Consider the following 27,500-nt stretch of genomic DNA (forward strand, 5'->3'; position numbering starts at 1 on the left):
TTTAACCAGATATAAAAACCCATTGAGATCAAGATCTCTTTCACAAGGGTGACCTGGCCAAGAGGTCAACAGCACACGTCACAGAGCAGTTTCAAAAATAATACATTAAGACATACATTTTAAAATACATAAGAGAACCGTAAAACAACAGAGATTTACATCTTTAAAAACACAGGCACTGTGCAAACGTCTCTCGCTGTTTGTTCTTTAGGACAGAACGGAAGGCTCCAAATGGAAGTAGTTCTGTAAGTTTCAGTTTCGTCTGAAATGCATTCCATGCCATAGGGGCAGCAATGCCAAAAGCTCTTTTGCCAAATTCAGTCCGTACATGAGGAACAGTTAAAACATACAAATTGTTAGAACGTAATGCGTAAGAGCTGCTTTTTCTTTGTAACAGAGTACACAAGTATGGAGGTATTAAACCTAAAAGAGCCTTATAAATGATAGTCAGCCAATGTGTGTATCTGCGTGCACTCAATGAAGATAAGTCTGACTTCATATACAGTTGACAATGGTGGGTGAGACTACGACAGCCAGTAACAAATCTTAGTGCTGAATGAAAAACAGTGTCCAAGGACTGGAGGCATTTAGATGAAGCACTAAAATAAAGCACGTCTCCATAATCAATTACAGGCAAGATAGTTGCTGTCACCAATTTCTTTCTGACTTTAAGAGAGAAGCAGTTTTTATTTCTAAAAAAGAAACCAAGCTTTACCCTAAGCTTAGAGACCAAGTTGTTAATATGGGCTTTAAATGAAAGCTCCTGATCAAGAGTAAAACCCAAGTACTTGTAATTTAAGACCTGCTCTATAGGGTTTCCATTTGATGTTACAATATTTGGAATATTTTCCAGTAGCACCCTTGAATGAGAGAAAACCATTACCTTGCTTTTATCTGTATTTAAAACCAATTTAAGATCAAATAAGCGAGTCTGGATGACATCAAAAGCAGCTTGTAAAAACTCAAAAGCCTGAATGATGGAGGTTGAACAGCAATAAATAATGGTGTCGTCTGCATAAAAATGGTACATTGCATTTGACAAATTATTACAAAGATTATTTATGTAGATAGAAAATAAAATGGGCCCCAGCACTGAGCCTTGTGGAACGCTTTTGGTAATGTCCAGTAATGAAGAGGTGGTCCCAGCCACCTGTACACGTTGTGTTCTGCTGGAGAGATAGTCTGTGAACCAAGCAGCTGCATTTTTAGATAATCCAACGTGATGAAGGGCTTGAATTAACAGACTGTGGTCTACTGTGTCAAATGCTTTTGACAAATCAATAAATAGAGTTGAAAAAGCTTTATACAACAAACTTTGTCAGCTGTGCTATCTATAAAAAAAGGGTTAAATACAGAACTATTTTCGTGTGGTGTACCTTTTTAAAGGCCTACTGAAAGCCACTACTACCGACCACGCAGTCTGATAGTTTATACATCAATGATGAAATCTTAACATTGCAACACATGCCAATACGGCCGGGTTAACTTATAAAGTGCAATTTTAAATTTCCCGCTAAACTTCCGGTTGAAAACGTCTATGTATGATGACGTATGCGCGTGACGTCAATCGATGAAACGGAAGTATTCGGACGCCATTGAATCCAATACAAAAAGCTCTGTTTTCATCTCAAAATTCCACAGTATTCTGGACATCTGTGTTGGTGAATCTTTTGCAATTTGTTTAATGAACAATGAAGACTGCAAAGAAGAAAGTTGTAGGTGGGATCGGTGTATTAGCGGCTGGCTGCAGCAACACAAACAGGAGAACTTTGAGGTGGATAGCAGACGCGCTATCCGACGCTAGCCGCCGACCGCATCGGTGATCGGGTGAAGTCCTTCGTCGCACCGTCGATCGCTGTAACACAGGTGAGCACGGGTGTTGATGAGCAGATGAGGGCTGGCTGGCGTAGGTGGATAGCTAATGTTTTTAGCATAGCTCTGTGAGGTCCCGTTGCTAAGTTAGCTTCAATGGCGTCGTTAGCAAGAGCATTGTTAACCTTTGCTAGGCTGGAAAGCATTAACCGTGTAGTTACATGTCCATGGTTTAATAGTATTGTTGATTTTCTGTCTATCCTTCCAGTCAGGGGCTTATTTGTTTTGTTTCTATATGCAGTTAAGCCCGATGCTATCACGTTAGCTCCGTAGCTAAAGTGCTTCGCCGATGTATTGTTGTGGAGATAAAAGTCACTGTGAATGTCCATTTCGCGTTCTCGACTCTCATTTTCAAGAGGATATAGTATCCGAGGTGGTTTAAAATACAAATCCGTGATCCACAATAGAAAAAGGAGAGAGTGTGGAATCCAATGAACCCTTGTACCTAAGTTACGGTCAGAGCGAAAAAAGATGCGTCCTGCACTGCACTCTAGTCCTTCACTCTCACGTTCCTCATCCACGAATCATTCATCCTCGCTCAAATTAATGGGGTAATCGTCGCTTTCTCGGTCCGAATCACTCTCGCTGCTGGTGTAAACAATGGGGAAATGTGAGGAGCCTTTCAACCTGTGACGTCACGCTACTTCCGGTACAGGCAAGGCTTTTTTTATCAGCGACCAAAAGTTGCGAACTTTATCGTCGAGGTTCTCTACTAAATCCTTTCAGCAAAAATATGGCAATATCGCGAAATGATCAAGTATGACACATAGAATGGATCTGCTATCCCCGTTTAAATTTTTAAAAAAAATCATTTCAGTAGGCCTTTAAGCTCTATACTTCAGTAAGCTTGATGAAACAAACCATGTGACATGTCAAGTTCTACACAAGTATCAATAGGCGTTCTCACCACAGGAGCCAAGAGTTCTGTCCAACGGTGCAGTCTGAGAAGCACTGTCTCGTAAGCGCTGTGGTCCAGGGCCATTCTCTGTGCCACTGCAGACAACATCACTTTTTTTTTACATTCATTTTTTTGTTGTTTTGTGAATAAGTTTCATGGTAACGTGTTTACCTGGGGGCCAAATCTTGGTGGTGAGGAGCGTCTGACTGTGGAGTTTTCTTATTTTCAATCGAGGTGCTGAGTTTAGATTGACGAGCTTCTTGAAGCCTAACACACACAAAAAACACCAAAGACAATATCTACGAATTAGAACAGAGTGTGTTAACATTAACAAGTAGTGTTGTTCCGATGTATTTTGATACTTTTCTAAATAAAGGCGACCACAAAAAATGGCATTATTGGCTTTAGATAGATAGATAGATATATGTAATATATATAGTACTTTATTGATTCCTTCAGGAGAGTTCCCTCAGGAAAATAAATATTCCAGCAGCAGTGTACAGAATTGAGATCGAATTTAAAAAATAAAAAGTAAATAAGTACATAATGGGGGTATAAATGGAAATAAAATAGAAAATATAACAATAAGAATAAAAATAAAAAGCAACAATAACCATAAAAATATAACAGTAAAAATAAGAATATAACAAGCGAAACTAGTTTAGTTTGAACAAAAAATAGGGTACATGAAACATGTTTTTTATTGCAAGTGTGTCCTTAAGTAAAACAGTGAACATACTAGACAACTTTTATTTTATTAGTAAGTAAGCAAACAAAGACTCCTAATTAGTCTGCTGACGTATGCAGTAACATATTGTGTCATTTATACACCTATTATTTTGTCTACATTATGAGGGACAAACTGTAAAAATTTATTATTAATCTACTTGTTCATTTACTGTTAATATCTGCTTATTTTCTGTTTCAACATGTTCTATCTACACTTCTGTTAAAATGTAATAATCACTTATTCTTCTCTTCTTTGATACTTCACATTAGTTTTGGATGATACCACACATTTAGGTATCGATCCGATACCAAGTAGTTACAGGATCATACATTGGTCATAATTTAAGTCCTCCGGGACGTATTTCCTGAGTTTATAAACATAATATACATTTAAAAAAAACCAAAAAAAGATTTTGTGATGCTAAAAAATATGGATGTAATCATAGTAGTATCGACAAGATACGCTCCTGTACTTGGTATCATTACAATGGATGTCAGGTGTAGATCCACCCATGGCATTTGTTTACATTGTGACGCCGGTGAGCTATTGTATCCTCCTACGGCAGTGTTTTTCAACCTTTTTTGAGCCAAGGCACATTTTTTGCGTTAAAAAAAATCCAGAGGCACACCACCAGCAAAAATCATAAAAAAACTAAACTCAGTTGACAGTAAAAAGTTGTTGTCGCAATTGTTGGATATGACTTTAAAGCATAACCAAGCATGCATCAATATAGCTCTTGTCTTAAAGTAGGTGTACTGTCACCACCTGTCACATCACGCCGTGACTTATTTGGAGTTTTTTGCTGTTTTCCTGTGTGTAGTGTTTTAGTTCTTGTCTTGCGCTCCTATTTTGGTGGCTTTTTCTCTTTTTTTGGTATTTCCCTGTAGCAGTTTTATGTCTCCCTTTGAGCGATATTTCCCGTATCTACTTTGTTTTCGCAATCAACAATATTTCAGTTGTTTTTATCCTTCTTGGTGGGGACATTGTTGATTGTCATGTCATGTTCGGATGTACATTGTGGACGCCGTCTTTGTTCCACAGTAAGTCTTTGCTGTCGTCCAGCATTCTGTTTTTGTTTACTTTGTAGCCAGTTCAGTTTTAGTTTCGTTCTGCATAGCCTTCCCTAAGCTTCAATGCCTTTTCTTAGGGGCACACACATTTTGTTTATTTTTGGTGTTAGCATTAGACACCTTTTCACCTGCACACTGCCTCCCGCTGTTTTCGACATCTACAGAGCAATTAGCTACCGGCTGCCACCTACTGATATGGAGGAGTATTACACGGTTACTCTGCCGAGCTCTAGACAGCAGTGACACTCAACAACACATAATTTGCAGAATATAATTACTAGTTTGCAAAAAATATTTTTAACCCAAATAGGTGAAATTAGATAATCTCCCACGGCACACCAGACTGTATCTCACGGCACACTACTGTGCCGCGGCACAGTGGTTGAAAAACACTGTCCTACGGTGTGTAGTGAAGCATGTTTAGTTATTCCTTGTCCTGCAGTGATGATACATGTAAGAAACTTACTTTATTTTCACCATGGAGGCCAGGATTAGTGATTTAGAAGTAGCTAAAACATTGCCGACTGCTAGCTAGCCATGTGTTAAAAGCAGCTCTTCCTGAGGGTGTTTCAGTGTTATAACTTCACCTTTATCTTTACTTTTTACACCAAAATGCGTCCATTCTCCCTTTTCTGGCTACTCACTGTGTCTGCTTGTAAGTACTCTGTGTGTGTGCGCTGCACAACATGCTCCTCTGCTCCTAAAACCAGCAATGTCATGACGTGACGACGACGGGGAGGGGCGGGGGTGGTATAGTACAGAATATGATTCATTAGTATCGCTGTACTATACTAGTACCGGTAAACCGTACAACCCTATTACAAGTGAAAGAAATCTAAAAGCAAAGATTTATAGATAGATTATTTCAACTTTAAGTAAATAGAAACAAATTCTCTGACCTTTCGTCTTTTGGTCTACCTACTTTTTGCAATCGAGGCGTGACTGGCACAACTGCTGATTCTGTCTGCTGATCCTCTCCTCCTGGTCAGCCAGTCGTGCCCGCAGCTTCTCTCGCTCCATCTCCAGCTGCATGTTTTGCAGCAGCAGCTGGTGCCTCTTCTCCTCCCAGTCCTTTCGGCCCAATAGAGGGCTAGTAAGGGCTTCCCTGGTCTGAGCCGCCAAGTTATCCCCACCTTGGTGTCTGTGTGGAAGAAGGCGTATCATTTCTTTGATATTCACTGAATTCTCTGCATGCTTGAGCTCCCTAAAGTTGTGGGTGCAGAAGAATGCAAAAGTCAGTGCTCAAAAACAAGGGAAAAAAATACAAAAATGAGGGGTATTTTATTTGAACTAAGCAAAATTATCTGCCAATAGAACAAGAAAATTTGGCTTGTCAAGACTTTCCAAAACAAGTAAAATTAGCTAACCTCAATGAACCCAAAAATACCTTAAAATTAGAGATGTCCGATAATATCGGTCTGCCGATATTATCGGCCGATAAATGCGTTAAAATGTAATATCGGAAATTATCGGTATCGTTTTTTTTATTATCAGTATCGTTTTTTTGGTTTTTTTTTTTGTTTTTTATTAAATCCACATAAAAAACACAAGATACACTTACAATTAGTGCACCAACCCAAAAAACCTCCCTCCCCCATTTACACTCATTCACACTCATTCACACAAAAGGGTTGTTTCTTTCTGTTATTAATATTCTGGTTCCTACATTATATATCAATATATATCTATACAGTCTGCAAGGGATACAGTCCGTAAGCACACATGATTGTGCGTGCTGCTGGTCCACTAATAGTACTAACCTTTAACAGTTAAATTTACTCATTTTCATTAATTACTAGTTTCTATGTAACTGTTTTTATCTTGTTTTACTTTCTTTTTTATTCAAGAAAATGTTTTTAATTTATTTATCTTATTTTATTTTATTCATTTTTTTAAAAAAGTACCTTATCTTCACCATACCTGGTTGTCCAAATTAGGCATAATAATGTTTTAATTCCACGACTGTATATATCGGTTGATATCGGTATCGGTTGATATCGGTATCGGTAATTAAAGAGTTGGACAATATCGGCATATCGGATATCTGCAAAAAGCCATTATCGGACATCCCTACTTAAAATAAGTATATTCTCACTAATAATAACTGTACTACTATATGAGTACGTATGTTCTATTGTTTCATTGAAAATAAAACAGCAAAGTCCATTTGGCTGTCATCTGTTTTAATATGAGACACAATTGTGTCAAAGTCATGATTTTTTTTTTTTTACATGCTTGAAATAAGAAATTATTACTTTAAAAAAATAGTTTTATACTTGTGAGTGTTGATGACACAGCTTTGCAACACTTGATATTCTAGTTTCAAGCAGGTTTTACTCAATATAGCTCATCAAATCTCAGCAACAAGCTGTAATATCTTACTGACATCATTTAGGTCCAAAACACTTAAAACAAGTAGAAACCCTGTTTCCATATGAGTTGGGAAATTGTGTTAGATGTAAATATAAACGGAATACAATGATTTGCAAATTATTTTCAACCCATATTCAGTTGAATATGCTACAAAGACAACATATTTGATGTTCAAACTGATAAACGTTTTTTTTTTGCAAATAATCATTAACTTTAGAATTTGATTAAAGATTAAAGTACCAATGATTGTCACACACACACTAGATGTGGTGAAATTTGTCCTCTGCATTTGACCGCCAGCAACATATGACAAAGAAGTTGGGAAAGGTGGCAATAAATACTGATAAAGTTGAGGAATGCTCATCAAACACTTATTTGGAACATCCCACAGGTGAACAGGCTAATTGGGAACAGGTGGGTGCCATGATTGGGTATAAAAAAAAGATTCCACGAAATGCTCAGTCATTCACAAACAAGAATGGGATGAGGGTCACCACTTTGTCAACGAATGCGTGAGCAAATTGTTGAACAGTTTAAGAAAACCTTTCTCAACCAGCTATTGCAAGGAATTTAGGGATTTCACTATCTACGCTCCGTAATATCATCAAAGGGTTCAGAGAATCTGGAGAAATCACTGCACGTAAGCAGCTAAGCCCGTGACCTTCCATCCCTCAGGCTGTACTGCATCAACAAGCGACATCAGTGTGTAAAGGATATCACCACATGGGCTCAGGAACACTTCAGAAACCCACTGTCAGTAACTACAGTTGGTCGCTACATCTGTAAGTGCAAGTTAAAACTCTCCTATGCAAGGCGAAAACCGTTTATCAACAACACCCAGAAACGCCGTCGGCTTCGCTGGGTTTTAAAAGTTGGAAAAGTCGGCAAAAGTCCCCAAAATTTTCTAAATACCTACCCAGGTTCGAGTCCCACAAGTCCTGCCGCCGGCTGGGATGCCCAGAATGTCCAAAACGCGCCCAGCAAAGTCCCACGGGAAGGCAGAGAGAAAAGTGAGAAAAGTCGGTAAAATGTTCAAAAATCACACCCGGGTTCATGTGGGACTCAAACCTGGGTAGGTATTTTGAACATTTTTGGGACTTTTGCCGACTTTTCCAACTTTTATCCCCCCTCCCCGTGGGACTCGGCTGGACTTGCGCGGCCGGCAGCGGGACTTGTGGGACTCGAACCTGGGTAGGTATTTTGAACATATTTGGGGACTTTTGACGACTTTTCTCACTTTTCTCCCCCACTTCCCGTGGGACTTTGCTGGGTGCGTTTTGGACATTTTTTGCATCCCGGGACTTGTGCGGCCGGCGGCGGGACTCGTGGGACTGGCACCCGGGGAGGTATTTTGGACAAAATTGGGACTTTTGACCATTTTAGCCGCCTGTTCCCTTCTTCTTCCCCGCCTTCCTGTGCACCATTGCTGGGTGTGTTTTCGACATTTGGACAAAAAACAGTTTCAGGCATGTTTTACTCAATATAGGTCATCAAATCTCAGCAACAAGCTGCGGTCCTCTCCAAGGTTTCTCATAGTCATTCACATCGACATCCCACTGGGGTGAGTTTTTCCTTGCCCGTATGTGGGCTCTGTACCGAGGATGTTGTTGTGGCTTGTGCAGCCCTTTGAGACACTTGTGATTTGGGGCTATATAAATAAACATTGATTGATTGATGTATTATCTTACCGAGATCATTTAGGACCAAAACCCTTAAAACAAGTAAAACACTAACATAAAATCTGCTTAGTGAGAAGAATTATCTTATCAGACAGAAAATAAGCAAATATCACCCTTACTTGAGATACTTAGATTTCAGTTTTTGCAGTGTACAACAATACCTTTGGATAAAGGTGTTCTGGCAGCTGTTGTCAGGGGTATGGCCATTCGTGGTGCGTTGCTGGGTGCCATATCTACTGTCTTGGAAAGTGCCTTGATAGTGCTGCGGTTCACATTCCCTTGTCTGAACTGTATGCTCATCAGGTGGACAGACCTGGCCCTCATAGGAAATGGGGGTAGAAACACTGGCAGTTTGCAAGGCTCCTGCTCTTCCACTACTTCTCCTACGCACTTGAGGCTGTTGCGCTTGCGTAGCAGCATGGCTGAGGTATGAGCCATCAAACAGTAGGCCATTAGCTTGGCTAGTCGTCCTGCTAGTGGCTTCTTCACTGCTGAGCACCTGGACGCAGAACAAAAAAGGACAATTATTGCTTTTTTTACCAATTTAGGGAGCCTCTGAAAATGGATGAAAGCATTTTAGCGCAGCCCATACAATAAACTGTGGAGCTGGGCCAAAAGTGAAACCTGTCAGAGTTGAATTATGCACCATTAGTCTTCATTTCCTCAGATGTGCAGTAAAATGTTCCCTACATGCATCTTTTGAGGGCTTTGAGTACATTTTCTTAAGGTGTGCGCGCACAATTACGACGGCGTATTACGCTTACCATATCCTGTTTGGACCTGACAGAGGCAGAAGATTAAGAGGCCAATTTTCGACTGAGCATTACTGGCAGGTAAACCAAGGTCAGGCACATTATGAGATAAACATAAGGAGGAAAAGCCCATCTTAGAGTTGACTAGGGAAGAGAGAGTGTGAGTCATTTGCTGAGGGTCAGGGAGCAGGCAAACACACATTATTCAGAGCCACAGCGGGACAATGAGGTTGGCCGTGTCATCTATTCTATCTCCAGATGCTTAGGCTGAAGAGTGTCTTCCCTTCTTAGGCGCGACCTTGAGAGAGTTTTACTGTGGTGCAATCACACCCAAGCAAGTGACTTTAGGGAACTTCTACACTTAATTGATATGCATTATTTTGGCACTTAGCCATAAATGAGCTGTTGCATGAGGTCTCAAAGGATGCTTTAGCACAGGGCCGTCCAACTTGTTTTCACCGAGGGCCACATCGCTCTCAGGGCCGCTTGTAACAGTGAATGTAAGAATATAAAAGTATAACCGCCTCATTAAATTATTGCCTAGGCATTTGGTTATTCAATTTTTGTACGTACAAATTGATGGATAACTTGCTTTGAAAAGGTAAGTCAAGGTGACAAGCAGATATTTGATTGATTGATTGATTGATTGAAACTTTTATTAGTAGATTGCACAGTACAGTACATATTCCGTACAATTGACCACTAAGTGGCAACACCCCAATAAGTTTTTCAACTTGTTTAAGTCGGGGTCCACGTAAATCAATTCATGGTACAAATATATACTATCATCACACAAGTTAATCATCAGAGTATATACATTGAATTATTTACATTATTTACTCCGGGGGGTGGGATGAGGAGGGTTTGGTTGATAACAGCACTTCAGTCATCAACAATTGCATCATCAGAGAAATGGGCATTGTAACAGTGTAGGTCTGACTTGGTAGGATATGTACAGCGAGCAGAGAACATAGTGAGTTCAGATAGCATAAGAACAAGTATATACATTAGAAATACATTTGATTATTTTCATTAGGTTATTTACAATCCGGGGAGGTGGGATGTGGAAGGGGGAGGGTGTTAGTCAAGTTAAGTATTTATTGTTATTTTTACAAACTATCATAAGGTATATAATAATTAGGGGTGCTAAAAAAAATTGTTTTAATCACATTCGAATCCCAATTGTTTTAGTAATTTTCCAAAAACGAAAAAAATATAATTTTAGGCCATCTCTGTGCTTACTTGGTGCAAGTATGTGTCATACGTCAGCAACCAAAAGGAGGTTTTGTAACCTGTAAGCTGTTTTGTTAAGGCAAGGCAAGGCAAGGCAACTTTATTTGTATAGCGCTTTTCATACACAAGGCATACGCAAAGTGCTTCACAGACAACAAAGTGAAATGAAAGAAAATAAAAGCAAAATTAAAATGCAGACAATAAAAATAGAAACTGTGCAGACGTTAAAAGTTAAAAGATTAAAAGATTTAGCTGAAAGCTAAGGTGAACATAAAAGTCTTCAGTCTAGTTTTAAAAGTAGTCAGAGTTGGGGAAAGTCTGACATCTTCAGGAAGTTTATTCCAGCTATTTGTTGCATAGTGACTGAATGATGCTCTCCCTTGATTTGAGTTTAGGTGTTGTTATTATTATACCAAGTAATACATTGCAAAAATCAGTTTGAATGGAGAATCGTGTAGAATCGAGTATCGATTATGAATCAAATCCTCACCCCAAGAATCGGAATAGAATGGCGAGGTGCCCAAAGATTCACACCAATAACAATTGAATATTTGTATATATATCAAAGTTTAAAACATATGAAATCTCATGTATTACATACTTTTTTTTCGGTCAAAATGAAAACAATGAAAACATTTAGTAAGAAAGATTAAGTATCCACATTATTCTGGTCTGAGCTGAGGATGTCCTTGTGGCTTGTGCAGCCCTTTGAGACACTTGTATACCGTATTTTTCGGACTATAAGTCGCAATTTTTTTCATAGTTTGGCCGGGGGTGCGACTTATACTCAGGAGCGACTCGTGTGTGAAATGATTAACACATTAGCGTAAAATATCAAATAATATTATTTATGTCATTCACGTAAGAGACTAGACGTATAAGATTTCATGGGATTTAGCGATTAGGAGTGACAGATTGTTTGGTAAACGTATAGCATGTTCTATATGTTATAGTTATTTGAATGACTCTTACCATAATATGTTACGTTAACATACCAGGCACGTTCTCAGTTGGTTATTTATGCCTCATATAACGTACACTTATTCAGCCTGTTGTTCACTATTCTTTAGACCAGTGGTCCCCAACCGCGGCCCGGTACCGGTCCGTGGACCGATTGGTACCAGGCCGCGGCCGCACAAGAAATTAAAAAAAAATAAAATAAATAAAAATATATACCGTATTTCCTTGAATTGGCGCAGGGAATATAGTATTCGCACGTCTAGAATTACTGCCGGGTCAAACTCGTTTCTCAAAATAATTAACGCATGCTTGGCCTTATCGCCGGTTTATTATTGAAGCCGGATCAAATTCGTTTTGCAAAATATTAATTTTATTATCGCATGTCTATAATTTTCACCGAGTCAAACTCGTTTCGCAAAATATTTAGCATATGGCTAGAACTTCCACCGGGTCAAATTCGTTACGTCACGAGTGACGCATCTGTCCTCATTTTCAAAATGGAGGAAGCTGCTTTCAGTAGTTTACAATCGCACAAAGGAAAAAAGATAAAGAGCTATTCAGTAGGATTTAAGGTCCAAGCTATTGAATACCGGTACAGTATGTTAAAGAGAACAGTAAGCATCTATGTTTTATTAATATACCGTAGCTGCGTGTGTGCAATACTGTATAAGTCATTAAATGACTCCCGCCTCCTGGTGGTAGAGGGCGCTGCCGCGCTAGTGATCCTTCTTGCGACTTCCGGTACTGCAGAAGAAGTGAACACACGCAGCAAGAGATTTTTTTTTTTTTAACAAGGAGGATTACATACTAAAATAAAACAGTTTTCTAAACTGGACTTTCAATGGAAGCAGGAGGTAATAATTAAAGGAATATCTCCATCGAGACAGAGACTTTTAAAACGGAAAAAAGAAAATAATGAAGACTTCTATAAACAAGTTATCGATGCTTTTGGTCAGAAGGAGCTGCAAATGGACTCCATTTATAAGTACAGGTAAGACCATAATAACGTTTTTTTTAATTAAATGTGCTTTTCATGATGGTATGCTTACATCACACTCAAAGCGCACGCCTAAATTTTATGGATTCCTTTTGGTAAACGCCGGAGTGAGAAGAGGTTTTAAAATAATTACCGCATGCACGGCCATCCCGCCGGTTTCCGGTAAACGCAGGAGTGACAGGAGGTTTTAAATTAATTAACGCCCCTGCGGCTATTCAAGGAAATACGGTATATATATATATTTTTTTTTTTAAATTAAATCAACATAAAAAACACAATATATACATTATATATCAATATAAATCAATACAGTCTGCAGGGATACAGTCCGTAAGCACACATGATTGTATTTCTTTATGACAAAAAAAAAAAAAAAAAAAAAAAAAAATTTTTTTTTTTACTACCCCTCCCCCCCCCCCCCCCCCCCCCCCCCCCCGGTCCGTGGGACAAATTTTCAAGCATTGACCGGTCCGCAAGTACAAAAAGGTTGGGGACCACTGCTTTAGACATTTTAAATTGCCTTTCAAATGTCTATTCTTGGTGTTGGCTTTTATCAAATACATTTCCCCAAAAAATGCGTCGTATACTCCAGTGCGACTTATATATGTTTTTTTCCTTCTTTATTATGCATTTTCGGCCGGTGCGACTTATACTCCGAAAAATACGGTAAGTAAACTTTGATTGATTGATTGATTGATATTCCCAGGCTTTTACGGGCCACATTAAATGACGTGTCGGGCCGGATCTGGCCCCCGGGCCTTGAGTTTGACACCGGTCTATGCTGTTCTTTACCTTAGAGTGAGCTTGTGCCTGGCTAAGCTCAGTAATGGACTGGTTGAGCTTCATTTGTTGCAGAGAAAGGTATTGTTGGTAGAGCCCAAGCAGCTCCTGGCACTCTCTGTACTGCTGCTGCAGGTCTGGGGCACCAAGGGTTAAGAAAAGACTATAAACTAGGTTGTCATGCAGATGAATCCATCCTCATTATCAATCTGATGAAAAAAAATATGTAACGCAATGAACCAATACGCAACGCAGGATGATTCAAAATGTCTGAAACCTCTTTGGCAACACATTGTGGGCAGTTTGTCCAAGTACTGCAGTTACTGTTGTGCGTGTGTGAATGGGCAGTACTGACAAGCTGCGCAACCCAACAAGTCAATAAAGAAGATGTTAAACAGCACTTTGGCCCTCTCCGTGGGTGTTTTGAGTACAAAAGAAACATGATGCAACAGCTGATCGACAAAGTATTATGCCCACTCTGAAGGAAGGAGTTTTGGTTTCACTGAAGCACTGTCATCTTAAAAATACTACAATAATAACATAAAAGGCGTAACGGGTCCACATTAATGTGAATACAGACCATATTTTTGGTAACATGAACAAGATGTTGACGGTGTTCAATCAAAATAATTGTGTTAATTAAAAAATATAAAAAAATATATATGTATATATATATATATATATATATATATATATATATATATATATATATATATATATATATATATATATATATATATATATTACAGATGTCCGATAATATCGGCCTGCCGATATTATCGGCCGATAAATGCGTTAAAATGTAATATCGGAAATTATCGGTATCGTTTTTTTTATTATCGGTATCATTTTTTTTAGTTTTTTTTTTTTTTTTAATTAAATCAACATAAAAAACACAAGATACACTTACAATTAGTGCACCAACCCAAAAAACCTCCCTCCCCCATTTACACTCATTCACACAAAAGGGTCGTTTCTTTCTGTTATTAATATTCTGGTTCCTACATTATATATCAATATATATCAATACAGTCTGCAAGGGATACAGTCCGTAAGCACACATGATTGTGCGTGCTGCTGGTCCACTAATAGTACTAACCTTTAACAGTTAATTTTACTCATTTTCATTAATTACTAGTTTCTATGTAACTGTTTTTATATTGTTTTACTTTCTTTTTTATTCAAGAAAATGTTTTTAATTTATTTAATTTCATTTTATTAATTTTTTTTAAAAGTACCTTATTTTCACCATACCTGGTTGTCCAAATTAGGCATAATAATGTGTTAATTCCACGACTGTATATATTGGTTGATATCGGTATCGGTTGATATCGGTAACGGTAATTAAAGAGTTGGACAATATCGGAATATCGGATATCTGCAAAATGCCATTATCGGACATCCCTAATATATATATATATATATATATATCAGTGGCGTGCGGTGAGGTTAATGTCTGGTGAGGCACGACTGCATCATCACAGTCAGATTTACAAACATATGAACCCAGGGCCGGCCCGTGGCATAGGCCGTATAAGCAAATGCTAAGGGCGCCGTCCATCAGGGGGCGCCACGTCAGTGCCACAAATGTTGGAGGGAAAAAAAAACAAAAATAGTTGGTACTATTATTTCTAAATACATAAAATAATCCCACGTTAATTAAAATGCAAAGTAAAGCCTATTTAATAGAAATATTATTTGTTACAACATTACGCCCCCCCTCCCCCGGCACGGTGCGCCCCCTCCCTTCCCGTATCATGACTCTTTTTGGACGTCACCACATAAAAAAAATCAACACAAGATGTCAAAACGGCCAAAACTGTCAGGTGCCCAGGGGAGAAAAGAAGAGGAGAAACGAGAAAAAGACAGAGGTAGCAGGTAGGTAACGTTAGCCTACATGAAATTATTTGTCTGTTACAGAATGTGATAGTAACCTGTCTTTTTAGCATTAAGCTAATGTTACATGATTCGCCAATTGCTAATCAATAAATAGCTAGTTCTGTTTTAACGTCGGGTTAATATTGTGGAGGGGGCTAAATTGTTATGGAAAATAATAATAGGTAATTACAGTACTCCCTGGTGTACAGTAATTTGTAAGTCATTCTAGTTAATGCAATATTAAAAAGCACAAATAGAGAACTCTGTAGGATCCCTTTTTTTGTAATATAGTTGTTAAAGTCATACTGGTTTGATATCTTGTTTTGTGCAGTGCCTTATTTATATTGTATTTTTAATTTATTTTATGCAACTTGTTGACACGTTTTATTTTGTGTTTATGTATGTAAAAAATATTGTATTTCATATATTCATTTTTTATTTTTTGTATTCATTTATTTATCCTTTTTTTTTTATCTTGTTAACTATTCTGATTGTTAATTTGCTTTCTTTAAGTAAAAAAAAAGGTCAAAGACAAAGCTATTCGGTTTCTTGTGAGTATATACACTTCACTGTCGATGTGAGGGGGCGCCACCTAAAATCTTGCCTAGGGCGCCAGATTGGTTAGGGCCGGGCCTGTATGAACCTGCAGTGCAGGTGTACCTAATGTTGTGTCCCTGCGGTCGTTCGCGGCTCCTGCAGCGCGAGCATTGTTGTTTTTGCACTTTTTGGCTTCTTGTTAAGTGACTTTTTTTGGGTGGATTCGGTCTTGCACGTGGAGGGTTTGGGTGTGGGCTTTGGTTGGTGTGGCCGCGGCGCTCCCGTCGGGCGGTGCATTCTGCGGCGGAGGTGCTTGGCACCAGGAGGCGGGGTTATGAGACGAGCCTCACACAGTGTGTCTTCGCAGCAGAGTTCTTTGAATGCTCAGCGCTAAAAATACGTTACACACATACAGTTGTTGACAAAATACACTGTACATTATATACCTCAGCTAACTAAACTATGGAAATGTATAATATAATTCATATAGCAATACGGTCTCACTGCACAGCAGGCCAGCAGTTAGCCGAGTCATTGCGCACAATCCATGTTGAGGCACAACTGAGTGACGTGCCTCAACTGGCTGCTGATCACCGCACCGTCTCTTCTCAGTATTTGAACGGCAAATGTGAATATAAAAATAAAAATAATCTAAAACTGGTGAAGTTAAATGGAAAATAACTTTAGTATAATCACTGGATACACATAACAATTTAATTTTTTTTTTTTCTTTTTACTTTTTTTTTTCTTTCCATGATGGCAGGTGAGGCCGTGCCTCCCCTGCCTCTAGTGACGGCACGCCACTGATATATATATACACTACCGTTCAAAAGTTTGGGGTCACCCAAACAATTTTGTGGAATAGCCTTCATTTCTAAGAACAAGAATAGACTGTCGAGTTTCAGATGAAAGCTCTCTTTTTCTGGCCATTTTGAGCGTTTAATTGACCCCACAAATGTGATGCTCCAGAAACTCAATCTGCTCAAAGGAAGGTCAGTTTTGTAGCTTCTGTAACGAGCTAAACTGTTTTCAGATGTGTGAACATGATTGCACAAGGGTTTTCTAATCATCAATTAGCCTTCTGAGCCAATGAGCAAACACATTGTACCATTAGAACACTGGAGTGATAGTTGCTGGAAATGGGCCTCTATACACCTATGTAGATATTGCACCAAAAACCAGACACTTACAGCTAGAATAGTCATTTACCACATTAGCAATGTATAGAGTGTATTTATTTAAAGTTAAGACTAGTTTAAAGTTATCTTCATTGAAAAGTACAGTGCTTTTCCTTCAAAAATAAGGACATTTCAACGTGACCCCAAACTTTTGAACAGTAGTGTATATATATATATATATATATATATATATATATATATATATATATATATATATATATATATATATACACACAGTACAGGCCAAAAGTTTGGGCACACGTTCTCATTCAATGGGTTTTCTTAATTTTCATGACTATTTACATCAAAACTATGAATGAACACATGTGGAGTTATGTACTTAACAAAAAAAGGTGAAATAACTGAAAACATGTTTGTATTCTAGTTTCTTCAAAATAGCCACCCTTTGCTCTGATTACTGCTTTGCACACTCTTGGCATTCTCTCCATGAGTTTCAAGAGGTTGTCCTCTGTGTTTTTTTTTATAAATTTTGATTTCTATTTACTGTTTTAATTGGTTTTTCCCTTTAAAATCGTTTTTAATCATATTTATTTTTATATTGTTTTTATATTGGTTCTAGATTTATTTATTTTTTTTGTTTTTATTCAGTCATTAGTGGAGCTAAGGATAATATTTGATTATTGTTTTTAATATTGTTTTTAATATTGTTTTTAATATTATTTTTAATATTGTTGTGCAGCACTTTAGAAACATTTTTGTTGTTTAAATGTGCTATATAAATAAAGTGGATTGGATTGGATTAGTCACCTGAAATGGTTTTCACTTCACAGGTGTGCTTGAAGCTCATGGAGAGAATGCCAAGAGTCTGCAAAGCAGTAATCAGAGCAAAGGGTGGCTATGTTGAAGAAACTAGAATATAAAACATGTTTTCAGTTATTTCCCCTTTTTTTGTTAAGTACATAACTCCACATGTGTTCATTCATAGTTTTGATGTGACAATCTACAATGTAAATAGTCATGAAAATAAAGAAAACACAATGAATGGGAAGGTGTGTCCAAACTTTTGGCCAGTACTGTAGATCAAAAATTAATTTGATTAAATTAATCCGCAGCAATTCATCTCTAAACCCTATCAAACATAACTTTAACCAAATGGCTGAGTTGAGTAGCAAAAAAAGAGTGAGGTCAAAAAACACATTTTGTAAGGAAAAGGTTCTCATGGGGTGGGGTTCGGAGGGAAACAACAGCTAGATATACAGGACGACTCAAATGACTCTATTGTCTCATCAATCACAAAGTTGTTCTTTTACGACAGTCAGCGGGATCTTTGCATAAACAGAGCTTACAATATCTTCAAAACAATCTGGAAACAAAGACACCACAACTTAAGCACATTGTCCCGACCTCCATGCTCATTGTGTCTATCAAGAGGCTAATCAACTAACAATCATTTCTGCAATTGAGGACAATACTCTGGCTCTGAATTCTTGCACTGTTTTTTATCCAGTTTCTATCAGTTTTTAGAATACAATATCACCAAGATACACAACAAAAGCACGTGGACAATTAATTGTGTGTTCTAATTAATAAATCAGGAGCATCTATAGCAGAGCTGGGCAAATACTTTGACTTGGGGGCCACGTTGAGAGAGAAAAATGTGTCTGGGGTGCCAGTGTGTATAAATGATATATACACATTTAGCTGTAAAATGTGCTGTACAGTATGTGTGTTTGGTTCCCTTTTTGTCACGAACACTAGTACCAAAAGTCACAATGTCCCATAGAGTTCTAAAAACGTTATGACAGACCACCTCAAACAAACAGAATGGAATGTTACAGTTTTTACTGAATGGGACACCCAAAATGTACATTAAAATAAAAAAAGTGGGATTTACAATATTAACTATGAACAATAAAACACTGAATATTAACAATATATGAACATATTATACTTCTCAGGCCAGCTCCTCCATAGACATCTTTTACAATCAAGCAAAACACAACAAAAATGTAAAAAACTGAAAAATATGAATGCAAAGTGTAATAAACACCTACAATATGATATATTATCCCTTTTATGCAGACATTTGTTGTAAAAATTTGCTTCCACATCTGTTCCTGACACACATTTCAGGTTAGCAGTTCCGAAAAAAAAACCCTGCCCACTCTGCTTTGTTCCTTGTCCGAGCTGCTGTGACGTAGATTACCGTAATAACTCCTATAACACTCAAAAGCGCAGATTCCGACCATTGAAATACTTTCTATTAGGGGTGTGGGAAAAAATCGATTCGAATTCGAATCGCAATTCTCACGTTGTGCGATTCAGAATCGATTCTCTTTTTTTTTTTAATCGATTTTTATTTTTATTTTTATTTTTTATTTTTTTTAAATTAATCAATCCAACAAAACAATACACAGCAATACCATAACAATACAATCCAATTCAAAAACCAAACCCGACCCAGCAACACTCAGAACTGCAACAAACAGAGCAATTGAGAGGAGACACAAACATGACACAAAAGTAGTGAAACAAAAATGAATATTATCAACAACAGTATCAATATTAGTTACAATTTCAACATAGCAGTGATTAAAAATCCCTCATTGACATTATCATTAGACATTTAGTTTATGAGATGCGATGCAAGTGTAAGCCACTGTGACACTATTGTTCATTTTTTGTATTTTTTTTTTTATTAATGTTTGTAATGATAATATCAATGAGGGATTTTTAATCAAATTGTTACTAATATTGATGCTGTTGTTGATAATATTCATTTTTGTCTCACTACTTTTAGATTGTTCCGTGTCATGTTTGTGTCTCCTCAATTGCTCTCAATTGCTCTGTTTATTGCTATTCTGAATGTTGCTGGGTCGGGTTTTGTTTTGAAATTGTATTGCATTATTATGGTATTGTTGTGTATTGTTTTCATTAAAAAAAATAAAAAAAGAAAAAAAAATAAAAAATTTTAAAAAATCGTTTTTGAATCGGGAATCGTGTTGAATTGAAAAAAAATCGATTCTGAATCGAATCGTGACCCCAAGAATCGATTTTGAATCGAATCTTGGGACACCCAAAGATTCCCAGCCCTACTTTCTATAGTTCAAGACTTACGGTCATTTAAAAACAGCACTGCACATCATAATGGCAAATACACTTTTCATGTTAAAGGTCTAAAAAAATATGTAGTGCTGGATTGAAAATCTTAATGGGCTGTATTTTCCCCAGGTCAGATCTATAGGGTGCCAATTGTATTGTAAGTTGCAAAGAGTTTGTAGAAATCAGGATTGTTGGCATATATGCAATCAGGATTGGGAAATGTGCAAAAAAAGATTGTAATAGGGGCCAGAAAAATCGCTGTTGCTGTTATGGCACAGAATTTTCACCATCTGGTTCGATCCATGCTGACTTGAGCTGAGCTGGGCAGCGCCGTGCCCGGCTCTTTGCCAGACAGAGAGTTGGCAGAGACGAGAAAACTAATCTGGAGCGGAACTACTGCTGCGCCTCAGGAGCCCACTAATGACAGTGGCACCACAGCACCACACCAGCACATACAAAGATAATGAGCATGAGCTACACACAGACAAACTCATACATATTCTATAATCAACCTCTGTGTTGCTCCGACTTACACACACACACGCACACACACACACACACACACACACACACACACACACACACACACACGCACTCTTGTATGTGTTATCTTCTTGCCTCCCACCTTAGGCCAACCCTTTCTAGATATACTGTATATAGAAATGCATTTACAACATTAATAATACATACATACTATGCAAATATAAAAAAGCTTCTTGTGAAAAATGAGTGGGAATTTCACAAGAAAAAGGTCACATTTTCACAGGAAAAACTTGGAATTTTGGCAGTGTTATAACGAAAGTCTTCATTTTACTCAACGCAAGTGAAACATTTTACAAGAAAAACTGTACATTTGTGCAATATTATGATAAATGTTGGAATTTTACTCAATAATTGTCGCAATTTTACAAGAAAAGCTTAACATGTTGGCAATTTAATCAAAAGAGTCGTAATTTTACTCGACAAAATCCACAATTTTAAAAGAAAACGTAAAAATTCTGGCAATATTATAATAATAATCATGTCATGACTTCACTCAAAAAAATTCACTATTTTACAAGAACAAAAAAAAAATGTTATTATTATATTAAAAATATATTATTAAAAAAGTTATATTTTTACGAGAAAATATTGCAATATTACAGAAACAGAAAAAATGAGGAATTGTTCCCAATTTTATAAGAAAAAAGTCGACACATTGTGAGAAAAAGACTGCGCTTAGTTTTATTTTTTGTTTGTAATTGGTTTTTAATCTTCATTATTTACTTCAATTTAATACAGTATGTCTCTATATACTTTTATTTGTATCTATTTGTAATTAATTTTGACCAAAGGGGACACATTTCAATTTCTTACACACACCTGTTATTACATATGTTGACCAGAGGGGGAGCACTTTTAAAAGCGACACACAGTCAATTTGAAAAATCCCTCCTTTTTGGGACCACCCTCATTTTGATAGATGTCACCAGCAGGGGTGCAAATGAGACATTGTCTATTACAGGGGTCACCAATGCGGTGCCCGCGGGCACCAGGTAGCCCGTAAGGACCAGATGAGTAGCCCGCAACAATAGCTCAAATAGCAGCACTTACCAGTGAGCTGCCTCTATTTTTTACATTTTATTTATTTACTAGCAAGCTGGTCTCGCTTTGCCCGACATTTTTAATTCTAAGAGAGACAAAACTCAAATAGAATTTGAAAATCCAAGAAAATATTTTAAAGACTTGGTCTTCACTTGTTTAAATAAATTCATAATTTTTTTTACTTTGCTTCTTATAACTTTCAGAAAGACAATTTTAGAGAAAAAATACAACCTTAAAAATTATTTTAGGATTTTTAAACACATATACCTTTTTACCTTTTGAATTCCTTCCTCTTCTTTCCTGACAATTTAAATCAATGTTCAAGTAAATTTATTTATTTTTATTGTAAAGAATAATAAATAAATTTTAATTTAATTCTTCATTTTAGCTTCTGTTTTCTCGACGAAGAATATTTGTGAAATATTTCTTCAAACTTATTATGATTAAAATTCAAAAAAATTATTCTGGCAAATCTAGAAAATCTGTAGAATCAAATTTAAATCTTATTTCAAAGTCCTTTGAATTTCTTTTAAAATTTTTGTTCTGGAAAATCTAGAAGAAATAATGATTTGTCTTTGTTAGAAATATAGCTTGGTCCAATTTGTTATATATTCTAACAAAGTGTAGATTGGATTTTAACCTATTTAAAACATGTCATCAAAATTCTATAATTAATCTTAATCAGGAAAAATTACTAATGATGTTCCATAAGTTCTTTTTTTAAGTTTTTCTCTTCTTTTTTTCGGTTGAATTTTGAATTTTAAAGAGTCGAAATTGAAGATAAACTATGTTTCAAAATTGAATTGTCATTTTTTTTTCGTGTTTTCTCCTCTTTTAAGCCGTTCAATTAAGTGTAAATATCATTCATTATTAATAATAACATAGAGTTAAAGGTAAATTGAGCAAATTGGCTATTTCTGGCAATTCATTTAAGTGTGTATCAAACTGGTAGCCCTTCGCATTAATCAGTACCCAAGAAGTAGCTCTTGGTTTCAAAAAGGTTGGTGACCCCTGGTCTATTAGATGCAATGTTATTGGGACCATGATTTATGTCATCACTTGTTCACACCTCCTCATATGGAAGATACTTTTCCTTCTTCATGTCTCAAGAAGGGTACAAATACAACACACACACACACACACACACACACACACACACACACACACACAGACACGAGAGCATCATTTCCCAACCTGCACTTATACTCAAAAATAAAAGCAGGTCGTACACACACACTCCTACCCAAGCTGACCATAAAGTGTTTCCTCCAGGCCATATCTTTTTATGATGGTGGCCCTGCTACCCCAGCTGATGAGTTTCACAGCATCCGTTAGGAGAGAAAAAAAAAGGCCAGATATTAAGAGGAAATCAAAGTTCAAAGTAGAGTCGTATTGAAGAAATAGTTGGCAGAGCACTCCATAAGGAAGCACGCTTTGGTTGCTAGAGGACTTCAATCAGGTTGAGGGAATGAAATGGAGGGAGAGGGGAAAGAGAGACTTTGACACATGTAAGACAAATGTAATGCAGCCGCTTCGGTAAACATTGAGAAATGTGAGGAAACACTTTGATTGAACCCTCCATCTCACCGAGGCGCCTCCCCCCCCCCCCCCCCCCCCCACACACACAGCACTGATAATGTCTATGCAAGTTTTGCTCTATGGAAGACTTAAGGACATCACAAGGACATCGCATCATGTAAACCGTTGCTGGGAGGTCTATTTATGCAGCATGAATGAGGAAGGGTCTGGCAAGTGGAAAGATACTCCATATGTGAACGCAGCTACACACTCGCCTCGGCTCAAGACAGAGTGTGTTGTGTGCTGCAAAATGCATGCTGTTCATATGTCAACATATTTGAATAAAACATCATTTCCACATGAGTGCTTAGCAGTAAAACAAATATGTCCCCGTGACAAAAATACACATGACGTTAATAGTGATTGAGCAATGGACCACACAAGAATGACCAATGTCCTACTGCTGTACGTAAATGTAAAGCTAATAGGCCAGTACTGGGCAATTATTTTGACACGGGGGGGCCAAATTTAGAGAAAAACATTTGTTTGGAGGCCAGTACCGTATTTTTCGGACAATAAGTCGCAGTTGTTTTCATAGTTTGGCCGGGGGTGTGACTTATACTCAGGGGCGACTTATGTGTGAAATTATTAACACATTACCGTATATATCAAATAACACATATACCCATACTGTACATTTACATTCACTGTACAAGCACACATACACATACTGTACATATTCAAGTACATATGCACACATACACTCATGTACATAATCACGTTTCATCAAACATACATTAACGTTGTTGCCCTAGGGTAAACTGGGTATAACACATGGCACACTGACAAAGCTTAACCTATTGTTACTATAACAATCTACAAGGTTAAGGTTGCTTCTCTTTCTTCCCCTCCATTTTTCTGTATTCTTTCGTATCTCAAGTTATCATTACGTATATGTATTGTTGCATTTGAACAATTGTATTGTTGATAATAAAGGTAAAGTACTGGTATTGTTTATTATCAATAGCACTATTTCTATTGGTATTCATATTGCTCCATTTTTAGTGTAATAATGCTCAGTTCTGTATTTTTTTTTAAATTTTCGCTAACTGCTTATTTGCTATTACTTTTACCATCATATTTGTACATGTCGTATTTGCTGATGTTGCTCTGTTGTTGTTGTTGTTGTTGTTGTGTTTGCTGTTGTTGTTTTTGTCTCTCTGTCTAATCCCCCTCTTGTCCCCACAATTCCCCCCTCTGTCTTACTTTTTCTCTCTTTCTATCCCCTCCTGCTCCGGCCCGGCTGCACCAAATGATAATATAAATACATTTAATAAAGTCAAAATACAAGTAAGGCAACAAGAGAAGTATCCTACACTTCTCTTTTGTAAAGTAAATCTGAACAGCCGATATGGGCATCTTCATCTGCTATATGATTTGCCCGAGAAGCTGGGCAGGACATAAAAAAAATAAAAATAAATAAAAAAATAAAATAAAAAAAATAAAAAAAGACAGATTGTGTTGTGTGCTGCAAAATGCATGCTGTTCATATGTCAACATATTTGAATAAAACATCATTTCCACATGAGTGCTTAGCAGTAAAACAAATATGTCCCCGTGACAAAAATACACATGACGTTAATAGTGATTGAGCAATGGACCACACAAGAATGACCAATGTCCTACTGCTGTACGTAAATGTAAAGCTAATAGGCCAGTACTGGGCAATTATTTTGACACGGGGGGGCCAAATTTAGAGAAAAACATTTGTTTGGAGGCCAGTACCGTATTTTTCGGACAATAAGTCGCAGTTTTTTTCATAGTTTGGCCGGGGGTGTGACTTATACTCAGGGGCGACTTATGTGTGAAATTATTAACACATTACCGTAAAATATCAAACAATATTATTTATCTCATTCACGTAAGAGACTAGACGTATAAGATTTCATGGGATTTAGCGATTAGGAGTGACAGATTGTTTGGTAAACGTATAGCATGTTCTATATGTTATACAAACCCCATTTCCATATGAGTTGGGAAATTGTGTTAGATGTAAATATAAACGGAATACAATGATTTGCAAATAATTTTCAACCCATATTCAGTTGAATATGCTACAAAGACAACATATTTGATGTTCAAACTGATAAACTTTTTTTTTTTTTTGGCAAATAATCATTAACTTTAGAATTTGATGCCAGCAACATGTGCCAAAGAAGTTGGGAAAGGTGACAATAAATACTGATAAAGTTGAGGAATGCTCATCAAACACTTATTTGGAACATCCCACAGGTGAGCAGGCTAATTGGGAACAGGTGGGTGCCATGATTGGGTATAAAAACAGCTTCCCAAAAAATGCTCAGTCTTTCACAAGAAAGGATGGGGCGAGGTACACCCCTGTGTCCACAACTGCGTGAGCAAATAGTCAAACAGTTTAAGAACAACGTTTCTCAAAGTGCAATTGCAAGAAATGTAGGGATTTCAACATCTACGCTCCATAATATCATCAAAAGGTTCAGAGAATCTGGAGAAATCACTCCACCTAAGCGGCATGGCCGGAAACCAACATTGAATGACCGTGACCTTCGATCCCTCAGACGGCACTGTATCAAAAAGCGACATCAATCTCTAAAGGATATCACCACATGGGCTCAGGAACACTTCAGAAAACCACTGTCAGTAAATACAGTTGGTCGCTACATCTGTAAGTGCAAGTTAAAGCTCTACTATGCAAAGCCAAAGCCATTTATCAACAACACCCAGAAATGCCGCCGGCTTCTCTGGGCCCGAGATCATCTAAGATGGACTCATGCAAAGTGGAAAAGTGTTCTGTGGTCTGACGAGTCCACATTTCAAATTGTTTTTGGAAATATTCAACATCGTGTCATCCGGACCAAAGGGGAAGTGAACCATCCAGACTGTTATCGACACAAAGTGTAAAAGCCAGCATCTGTGATGGTATGGGGGTGTATTAGTGCCCAAGACATGGGTAACTTACACATCTGTGAAGGCACCATTAATGCTGAAAGGTACATACAGGTTTTGGAGCAACATATGCTGCCATCTAAGCGCCGTCTTTTTCATGGACGCCCCAGCTTATTTCAGCAAGACAACGCCAAGCCACATTCAGCACGTGTTACAACAGCGTGGCTTCGTAAAAAAAGAGTGCGGGTACTTTCCTGGCCCGCCTGCAGTCCAGACCTGTCTCCCATCGAAAATGTGTGGCGCATTATGAAGCGTAAAATACGACAGCGGAGACCCCCGGACTGTTGAACGACTGAAGCTGTACATAAAACAAGAATGGGAAAGAATTCCACTTTCAAAGCTTCAACAATTAGTTTCCTCAGTTCCCAATTGTTTATTGAGTGTTGTTAAAAGAAAAGGCCATGTAACACAGTGGTGAACATGCCCTTTCCCAACTACTTTGGCACGTGTTGCAGCCATGAAATTTTAAGTTATTATTTACAAAAAAAAAATAAAGTTTATGAGTTTGAACATCAAATATGTTGTCTTTGTAGTGCATTCAACTGAATATGGGTTGAAAAGGATTTGCAAATCATTGTATTCCGTTTATATTTGCATCTAACACAACTTCCCAACTCATATGGAAACGGGGTTTGTAGTTATTTGAATGACTCTTACCATAATATGTTACGTTAACATACCAGGCACGTTCTCAGTTGGTTATTTATGCCTCATATAACGTACACTTATTCAGCCTGTTGTTCACTATTCTTTATTTATTCTAAATTGTCTTTCAAATGTCTATTCTTGGTGTTGGGTTTTATCTAGGGATGTCCGATTATGGCTTTTTGCCGATATCCGATATTCCGATATTGTCCAACTCTTTAATTACCGATACCGATATCAACCGATACCGATATCAACCGATATATGCAGTCGTGGAATTAACACATTATTATGCCTAATTTGGACAACCATGTATGGTGAAGATAAGGTACTTTTTAAAAAATAAAATAAAATAAGATAACTAAATAAAAAAAATTTCTTGAATAAAAAAGAAAGTAAAACAATATAAAAACAGTTACATAGAAACTAGTAATTAATGAAAATGAGTAAAATTAACTGTTAAAGGTTAGTACTATTAGTGGACCAGCAGCACGCACAATCATGTGTGCTTACGGACTGTATCCCTTGCAGACTGTATTGATATATATTGATATATAATGTAGGAACCAGAATATTGATAACAGAAAGAAATGGGGGGAGGGAGGTTTTTTGGGTTGGTGCACTAATTGTAAGTGTATCTTGTGTTTTTTATGTTGATTTAATAAAAAAATTTAAAAAAAAAACAAAAAAAAAGATACAGATAATAAAAAAAACGATACCGATAATTTCCGATATTACCTTTTAACGCATTTATCGGCAGGCCGATAT

The 27,500-nt window shown here is 37.3% G+C and overlaps 1 protein-coding gene across 4 annotated transcripts in view; it reads right to left on the bottom strand.

Annotated features, from left to right (window-relative positions):
* Window positions 1-27,500, bottom strand: part of kiaa1328 (KIAA1328 ortholog) — a 73,995-nt gene that overhangs the window by 21,055 nt on the left and 25,440 nt on the right. For 3 of the 4 annotated variants that reach the window (XM_062043418.1, XM_062043406.1, XM_062043402.1), the window contains 5 exons: window positions 13,357-13,481; window positions 8,784-9,121; window positions 5,493-5,711; window positions 2,942-3,037; window positions 2,780-2,865 (listed from right to left, as the gene is read on the bottom strand). In XM_062043418.1, coding sequence (XP_061899402.1) covers window positions 2,780-2,865; window positions 2,942-3,037; window positions 5,493-5,711; window positions 8,784-9,121; window positions 13,357-13,481 — 864 coding nt within the window. The remainder of the gene's footprint in view (window positions 1-2,779; window positions 2,866-2,941; window positions 3,038-5,492; window positions 5,712-8,783; window positions 9,122-13,356; window positions 13,482-27,500) is intronic. The other variant, XM_062043414.1, reaches the window with a different exon arrangement.

This window comes from Entelurus aequoreus, linkage group LG01 (genome assembly GCF_033978785.1).
Source record: "Entelurus aequoreus isolate RoL-2023_Sb linkage group LG01, RoL_Eaeq_v1.1, whole genome shotgun sequence".
NCBI classification, from domain to species: Eukaryota; Metazoa; Chordata; class Actinopteri; order Syngnathiformes; family Syngnathidae; genus Entelurus; species Entelurus aequoreus.